Here is an 8,952-nt window from a genome sequence, read left to right on the forward strand (position 1 = left end):
TTTCCTTTTTTTTTTTTGAGATGGAGTTTCACTAGTTGCCCAGGCTGGAGTGCAGTGGCTCGATTTTGGCTCACTGTAACCTCTGCCTCCCAAGTTCAAGCGATTCTCCTGCCTTAGCCTCCCAAGTAGTTGGGATTAGAGGTGCCTGCCACCACACCCAGCTAATTTTTGTACTTTTAGTAGAGACAGGTTTTGCCATGTTTGCCAGGCAGGTCTCGAATTCCTGACCTCAGGTGATCCATCTGCCTCGGCCTCCCAAAGTATTGGGATTATAGTCATGAGCCACCACGCCTGGCTGATGCCTCAATTTCTTATCACTAGCATCAGTGTTTCCAATTTTCTATTTCTAGTCATTTTTATAAGGGGAAAAATGCAACACTACACACTGTTGCCACTCAGGAAAGTTGGTGATGCTGCTAAAATTTGCATGTTGCCTGGCAGGCAACTCCATCATGTGACAGCTCAAAATATACGTTTATCAGCTGATATATACAAGTCCAAACTTGGCATATAAACAGTGATTTATGGGCCAGTGAGCAAGGCACAAAAGGGCATGGGTTTTACAAAACTAAAACTTACAGAAGCATAATGTCCTATATAAATTGCTAAGAGGTAAAAGTGAGAAGAGCACTTATAAAGCTACGAAACTAGATCCTGATGCCACTGACATGTGCCTAGCAGTCCTAGGCTTCCTCCTTTGTGCTCTCATTCCAACCTGCATAAGTCTGTACTTTATTTTACCATGTGTGTTACTGTCATTGTTAATTAATATACAAACACATACACACATAGTCATCCCCAATAGACCAGAAAATTATTTTTAAAAGAAATCATATTTTATCCTTCTTTTTGATCAGCTTCTAGCATAATGCCATATATGTGTTCAACAAAAAATTGTGTAATTAGTGAATCGTAGGAATCAATTATCCTATAACCTACATCTAGAGCTAGATCACTGTTGCCCCAGCTTACGTCAAGTGTCACTTTTCCAACATTTATGCAATAATTCACATTGTTCCTATTTACCTGTCAAATATGCACATATGGGCATCGAAAGGACCAATGTTTCACAACCCTCGACATGCCTGCAAGTCCAGAATAAACTAAAGACAGATATATTGATGCATCTCAAATGAAGACACTCTTGATGTGTTTCCTAACTGGAAAATAGGTACTAGTTTCCCGAAAGTCCTGGAAAATAAGCCAAAATGCAAGTTCAAGGTATTTTGGGCTAAACTTAGTGAGGAAGCAGTGACATAATTTGGATAGGCCCTTGGTCTTAGAGTTCTGATTTAAGGCAAAAGGAAATAATGAAACTTTTTTTCTTTACCACAAATGAGAAAAAAAAATCAAAAATAATTTATGAATAAGCAAACGATTCTCTCATCCAAAGAATTAGAGTAAATCATATCGTTTTATAGCTGGAAACATATTTTCCAAACTGTTCCATTTTGCAGATGAGGAAAACTAAGATACTGTTTCAACAAGAGGGTTTTACCTGGGGCAAGAAGGATAGGGAATAAGTCAGGCATCAAGGTACACACCAAAAATGGAAGACAGGCAAATTGCTATAAGCATGGTGTGACTTAGTCCTTGTGACACAAACACTGTCTTCAGATTGTTTTACAAAGCCCTAGTCATTTGTGAGTGACAAGACAATGTAAAAGAGCTCTGAGGGATGGCAGAGACTTTTCAGTATGTACTTTATGAATAGCTATGAAATGATTCGTCGCTATGACAGATAAGGAAATAGCAAGGAGCATTTCAACTGACCTTTTCTGCAACCACGGGAGGTAGGCAGGGCATTCACATTTCAGGGTTGTAAAAGCCTGACCAAACACATGTTGGGGGAATTTCTTCAGCTCAGCCTCAGTCATCTTTCGAAATCCCAGAACCACATCAGCCCAAAATGGCACTTCTTCGGTAGGAGTGCTCTGAAATATCTGCCAACTCAAACACATTAAATGAAAAATTTTCCTGAAATTTGTGAAATAACATATTCCTAATAAACTTTATGTGACATTCTCTAGAACATTTATTTATTTATTTATTTTATTTTTGAGATAGGGTCTCACTCCATCACCCAGACAGGAGTGTAGTGGCACAATCATGGCTCACTGCAGCCTCAACTTTCCGGGCTCAGGTAATCCTCCTGCTTCAGCCTCCCAGGTAGCTGGGACGACAGGTGCATGCCACCACTTCCAACTAATTTTTTAAATTATTCGTAGAGCCGGGGTCTTACTGTGTTGCCCAGGCTGGTCTCAAACTCCTGGGCTCAAGTGATTCACCTGCCTTGGCCTCCCAAAGTGCTGGGATTACAGGCATGAGCCACCACACCTGGCCTAGAGCATTAAAAAAATGTAGTTTCTATAAACACAAAGAGAAAATGATCTATTTTACTATCCTCTTGGATTCAGATAACTCAGTAGCTAAATAAATGGCAGGTGTTGGTGACTGGGCAAATAAGATCTTAAAAGTAACATACCTTTTAAAGATTGAATTTAATACTTCTTTTCTAAAAAGCTCTTGCCCAGATTTGGTTGTTAACAAGAAGGCTGTAATAGTAATGCTAATAGCTGCTATGCAAATGTTTAGATTGGTAAGTATTGGGTTGTTTTTTTTTTTGTTTTTTTTTTTTTTTTTTTGGGGGTTTTTTTTTTTTTTTTTTTTTTTTTTTTTTTTTTTTTTTTTTTTTTTTTGAGTCGGAGTTTTGCTCTTGTTACCCAGGCTGGAGTGCAATGGCGCGATCTCGGCTCACCGCAACCTCCACCTCCTGGGTTCAGGCAATTCTCCTGCCTCAGCCTCCTGAGTAGCTGGGATTACAGGCACGTGCCACCATGCCCAGCTGATTTTTTGTATTTTTAGTAGAGACGGGGTTTCACCGTGTTGACCAGGATGGTCTCGATCTCTTGACTTCGTGATCCACCCGCCTCGGCCTCCCAAAGTGCTGGGATTACAGGCGTGAGCCACCGTGCCCGGCTTGGGTTGTTTTTATCAGTAAATGAATAAATGTTATAATACCAGGAGTTGTGGCTCACACCTATAACTCCAGCACTTTGGATGGCCGAGGGGAAGTTCAAGACCAGTCCGGGCAACATGGTGAAACCCTATCTCTACAAAAAATACAAAAATTAGCCGGGTGTGGTGGCACAAGGCTGTAGTCCCAACTATCAGGGAGGCGGAGGTGGGAGGATCAACAGAGCCCTGGGAGGTGGAGGCTACAGTGAGCTGAATTGCACCACTGCACTGCAGCCTAGACAAGTGATACCCTGCCTCAAAAGAAAAACAAAAAAAAGAATAAATGTTATAAATCATCATTACTCAAAAAAAGCAAGGAAAATAATTTGAGTGCTGTGCATAGTTGCTAATAATTCCCACATCAGAATGTGCATCTCTAGGTAATTGATTCAGAGCAGTCCCCATGAAGGTACAAATGTCCTTTACTGCAGTGCTCTGTGCTGGCCCACTCTTGCCCTGGGCTAGATTGCCCTCTTCCATATCCTCACCATGACCTACAGGCCAGACATTTAGAAGGCCACCTCTCCAGTCCTGAGCACCTAGAAGGTTATACCTCCAGTCCATTCTCTCTCTCGAATTCCAAAAACAGATCCTGACCCATGTTACCTACTCCCTACCGGATAAGTCCACTTAGAAGTCTCATGCATTTACACACACACACACACAATTTTCCCAGTCCTACGTAACTCAGAAAATGAGTTATCTATCCATGCAGGCAGGTGCTAATCCCCAGAAACCCAAGAATCATGTTTGATTCTCTCTCCCTACTCACTTCTCACACACCATCAGCCGCCAAGTCCCAGCTAACCTCTTAGGCATTCTCAAGTCCGTCTACTCTCTGCTTCTACTACCCAATCTATCTCATCATCGTCTCTTCCCCCAAATGTATTCTCTACACTGCAGAAAACATCTTTGAAATGCAATTATGACCACTCACTTCACTGTGTAAACTCCCTCAACGGCTTCTCATTTCTCTGGACTTCCTTCAGTCCTTCCCACATATCACAGTCGCTCTAGACTCAGGTCTAGGTGTGTGCTGTTCCCTCCACCTGGAACGCTGTCTCCTTCTCCCACCCGGTTTCTGCCCCCACTTCACCTCTACAACATCACCCATCTAACTTATACTCTTCCTGATGGTCTCAGATAAAACACTTTGATCCGGATGGTTTCTCATCACTTCCCAGAGCAAATTTCTTCTCCAGGCGTATGCTTCCAAAGCACCCTAGCCTTCCTCTTGGTACTCATGTCCCAGTGGGTTTAGTAACTGATTCAATTTAGTGCATTCCCTACAGACCATAAGCTACATAAGGGAAGGACTGTGTCTGGCTTCCTTAAAAATTAACTCAACACATATTTATTAAGCATGTACTATATACCAAGCAGTATTACTAAATTGCTCACTACTGTAGCCCTAATACCTAAGAAAGAACCTGATTCTGGAGAATGCTGAATATATTGTTTTGAAGGAATGAATAGGAATAAGGAAAGGAATAAGGCTACGTACTTATGCCAAAGTTGCACAGGACATTTGAATTTTGAACATGGCTGTTTCCAAAAATTACTTAGAGCCAAAATTTGTGAATGAGACTGGTTCATGTTGGTTTTGGAAAAAAGACATGTGATTGTAAATCAACGAGACGTTTTTCCTACTTGGCTCATCAACTGGCTCTAGATTTAGTTATACAGAAGAATTGATCCATAGATTGATAGAAAAGCAAAGCTGCTACTTGGGGAAGGGGCTTTTGGGAAATTACTGATGTCAACATCGTCTTGGTGTTTGCAATGGTAATGGAAAGCAAGAAGAGAAAAAGGGTAGAAATTATTCATCCAATGCAAGTGTATACACTAGACTAGCAGAAAATGTCAGTGGACAGCCTGACATCGAAAGAGGAGGTAAGACACATTTTTTCAGAAGGCTGCAAAAAGACTGTGTTATCACATAGGATAACACATGTATGTTACATGAGTAACATACACCAACAACATGTATGTTACATCATATGATGACACTGAGATGTAAATTGAAAGTAATAGAATATTTAGTGATCTCTGTTTAAGAAGATATTTTAAAATGTCATGTTTTAAGTGCTAGTCTTACTAACAGAAATGTTAAATAGTGTTTATTCCCAAACTTTCATTTAATTATGGATATCTACTGAAATTACACCTTAAAAATGAAATAGAAGTGTGGTAACAGTTTCAGGAATATTTTTTTCCAAATGGCCCTTCAAAAGACAACTTTAGTGACCTCTAAAATTTACTTCTTTGGAATATCTCATTCTCCAAGGACACCAAATAAATAAGAAGCCCCTCTCCCTAGGTCTCTGCAGCCATCCCAATGTCATACCTGTTTGCTTTCCATTGGCTGCACCATCCCCACATCACCCAAACCCAGCATTTACCTCCTACATATTTTTTTAACCAAATTTGCAAATCACTGCATGGTCTCTGAGGAAACCCAAAATCAATCGTATTTGTGATGCGAAACTGTGATTGTTGTTTATTGTTAAAAAGTGTAGTACCACAACTTGTCTTTCTTAAGTTCTCTGGAGTAAAGCCTATAATGCTCTTTCTGAATCCTCCTGCATCAAAGTCAGCACTCTGCTCACAGTAGATACTGAATAAATGTTTTATGTTGAACTCTAATGCCCGTTAAGATCATTCTACAATCTAAAACAACTTCAGATTTCTTACCCTGATACCAAATGAACACCAGCATCTCCAGCTTCTGCAGAATTGGCAATTGCGAAGAGGTGATTAAAGGTCTCTCTGAACCACTGCTTCTGCTTGTGAATGGGTGTGTCTGTAATCACGGAGAAAAGCAAAGTGCAACAGAAAGGAAAATGATGATGATGACAGTGCTTCAAATAAACTCCTTCCCAGAAACTTGGAAAAAAAATGAGGCAAAAATAAAATAAGGAAGCAGGGAGGAACATTAACATAAAGTACCACATTGCGGTGGAGGGTCTGTCAGCGGCAAGAGATTTGCATGTTGACACATGCTGTCCATATCTGCTCATATGATTAATCAATGGAGGAAAACATTGATTGGCCAATAAGGGCCAATCCTGACCTGCGAGCCGGCTGGAAGGTGGTCTTTGGTACTAGATATTTTGCAGAGATCCTTGGCAGGTCTATAACCAAACTGAGCAGAGCTTCATTCATGGCTGAGGGATCCACCTGGCCACAGAGTTGAGACAATAGGACAAAGGACCGAGGGCCTCTTTCTTGGGGACTGAAAACATAATGGATGACATGGGCAGGTGTGTGGGGCCCAGGTCAACCGGGACAGGGAACAGACTGCACATTGATGGGGAGCCCTAGAGCCTCGCCTCCTGGTACGAGGAAACAAGCCTTGCAGGCTGGAGGCAGCCCCCTGCAGGCCAGACTTCCCAGCAGGGGCTGCCATTACCCTCCACACCAAGGAATCAGGCGCCAGCCAGAGTAGCATTTCTGAGGTCAGCACAGTATTTGGGGACTACACCATCCCCCAGGCATCTCTGCCAGAGCACATGAGGTTGGACCCAGACACAGCTTTTAGAAGGGTACCAGGCCTGTTGGGGAAGAAACAAGAGGCAGGGTTTAAGCCTCAAAATAGTAGTGTCCAGTGTAGACACAGAGAGAGCAGGAATGACCCCAAATCAACAACAAATCCAGCTGTGGCTGAAGTATGTGGCCATCTATTTCCTGTGGAAGGATCATGAGAGAGTGGCTAGTGTTAGGGCAGGGACCAAGGATCAATAAGCCTGAGGGGCTGCTACGAGGGGAGCCACAGAGGAGACACGGAAACTGAGGCAGAGAGGATGCTAGGTTGGCTCTACTTGGAGAGATGTCCCTGAAATCCAAGGAACAGATAGAAAGACATTTGGAGATATACTGCTTCCCAGGCAAAGCCCCCAGGTCACTGAAGGCATGTCAGTAGTGGGATTTTTCAGACAATTCACTTGTTACAGGGCCAATAAATATTTCTTTAGTAGCAAACCTGTACTGCCAATTTTAAACATGTGCCCATGTGAAATTAACACTATATTCCAAAATTGCACACTGGGGATGCTGCTTTAGAAATAAGGAATAAATAAATTATAAGCTTCAGAGAGAACTAAATTAGACCTCAAGTAGATTTTACCCAACAATCTATGCCAGTGTGTGAGGCTTTATTGAAATGCAACTCCCTGTTCTCACCCCAAACCTTAAAAACAAAATAGCGGCGGAGACTCACATGCTGCAGAAGTTATCTGGAAAGAACAGGCAATTCCCATTCAACAGTGAGTCTAGGAAGGCTGGTAACCTAATTCATCTTCAAGCGCTGGTAACACAAACTATAGCTGGAATGGTGGGAATAATAGTAAATGCCGATATAGCACTTACTATGTGCCAGGCACTCTTCTAAATGCTTTACATATATCAACTCGTTTAATCCCCACAGCAACCCTATGGGACAGGCATGGCCTCCATACGGTATTGGCATTTATGAGCACAGGAGATATTTATGGCTGGGACTCATCTGAATAGTGTCTAGAAAAAAAACCTAATGAGGAGACCAAAGTCTTTATCTGGCAGCACCACAGAGATAAAAACCCTGGGCCAGGAGACCCAGCCACCTGGCCAGAGAGAGAATGCGGGCCTCGATGGCCCGATGAACCCTTAGATGAGCGACCCTCTTTGAGGGATGTTTCTATGACTAGCTGGCAGCCTTCTGAACACTCACTCAGGCCTGGAGCAGACAAGGGAGAGCCTGGAAAACGGTCCCAAGAACTCTCGTCACAAGAAAAGCACCAAGAGTAAGCTGGTGTCTTAGTCTGTTCTGGCGCTGCTAATAAAGACATACTCCAGACAGGGTAATTTAAAAGGAAAGAAGTTTGACTCACAGTTCAGCATGGTTGGGGAGGCCTAAGGAAACTTTACAGTCATGGTGGAAAAGGAAGCAAGCAAGTCCTTCTTCACATGGTGGCAGGAAGAGAAGAATGAGAGCTGAGTGAGGGGGGAGAAGCCCCTTATAAAACCATCAGATCTCCTGAGAAATCACTCACTATTGTAAGAACAGCAGCATGGAGGTAACTGCCTCCGTGATTCAATTACCTCCCACCTGGTCCCTCCCATGACATTTAGGGATTATGGGAACTACAATTCAAGATGAGAATTGGGTGGGGACACAGCCAAACTATATCAACTGGCATCTGGTGGACATACCAGGTACCTGTGTTTGTTTCCTGGGATGCAGTTCCCAGGAGCTGACCAGCCAAGTTCCTGGACCTGCAATGCAAAGGCCACTGCCATTACCACCCTAACAAAAGATGTGTCTATTCTTTTTTAGGGGTCTTTGGGCTGGAAAACACTAAGAACCAGCAAAGGTAGAGATGCCATGCTGAAAACAGGAGAGTTAAGGAAACCCATGCAAACTGGATGCTAGGACCCCAGCCTCTCCCCACTCACCTTCTGGAATGCCAGCTGGCATCTGGGCCTTCACTCTCCCCAGGCAGGACATGGAAGCCTCTTCCCTGGGAAACATGACCCACTCAAGAAGAAAAACTTAAACTGAATGACATGACAGATGTCTCCAAATAAATGGCCCTGCCCTCTTACTCCAGCAAGCTCACTGGCAACAAGCCCTATGCAAACACTCAGAAATTCCTATCTGCTGTTCAGGGTCCCACTTATAAACATCAGTAGATGAGTAAAGAATACCACACGGCCAAGAAAAGCCTCTGTCATGAAAAAGGAGAACCTCATAAAACAAAAAGCCCCCACAATTTGGAGATGACAGAAACTCAGACACTACTCAGGGAGAAAGTTTTTAAAAACTATTATTAGGGCCGGGTGCAGTGGCTCAAGCCTGTAATCCCAGCACTTTGGGAGGCCGAGGCAGGTGGATCACGAGGTCAAGAGATCGAGACCATCCTGGTCAACATGGTGAAACCCCATCTCTACTAAAAA

The 8,952-nt window shown here is 42.9% G+C and overlaps 1 protein-coding gene across 6 annotated transcripts in view; it reads right to left on the reverse strand.

The window, feature by feature from the left end:
• DDO (D-aspartate oxidase) overlaps positions 1-8,952 on the reverse strand; it is a 30,860-nt gene that overhangs the window by 16,870 nt on the left and 5,038 nt on the right. For 3 of the 6 annotated variants that reach the window (XM_037727446.1, XM_037727444.1, XM_017497433.2), the window contains exons 3-4: positions 5,713-5,821; positions 1,774-1,950 (exon numbers count right to left, since the gene is read on the reverse strand). In XM_037727446.1, the coding sequence (XP_037583374.1) occupies positions 1,774-1,950; positions 5,713-5,821 (286 nt within the window). Of the gene's footprint in view, positions 1-1,773; positions 1,951-5,712; positions 5,822-8,215; positions 8,272-8,952 lie in introns of those variants that run through there. The other 3 variants (XM_017497432.2, XM_037727447.1, XM_037727445.1) reach the window with 3 other exon arrangements.

The sequence above is a fragment of the Cebus imitator genome, unplaced genomic scaffold (assembly GCF_001604975.1).
Source record: "Cebus imitator isolate Cc_AM_T3 unplaced genomic scaffold, Cebus_imitator-1.0 Scaffold231, whole genome shotgun sequence".
NCBI classification, from domain to species: domain Eukaryota; kingdom Metazoa; phylum Chordata; class Mammalia; order Primates; family Cebidae; genus Cebus; species Cebus imitator.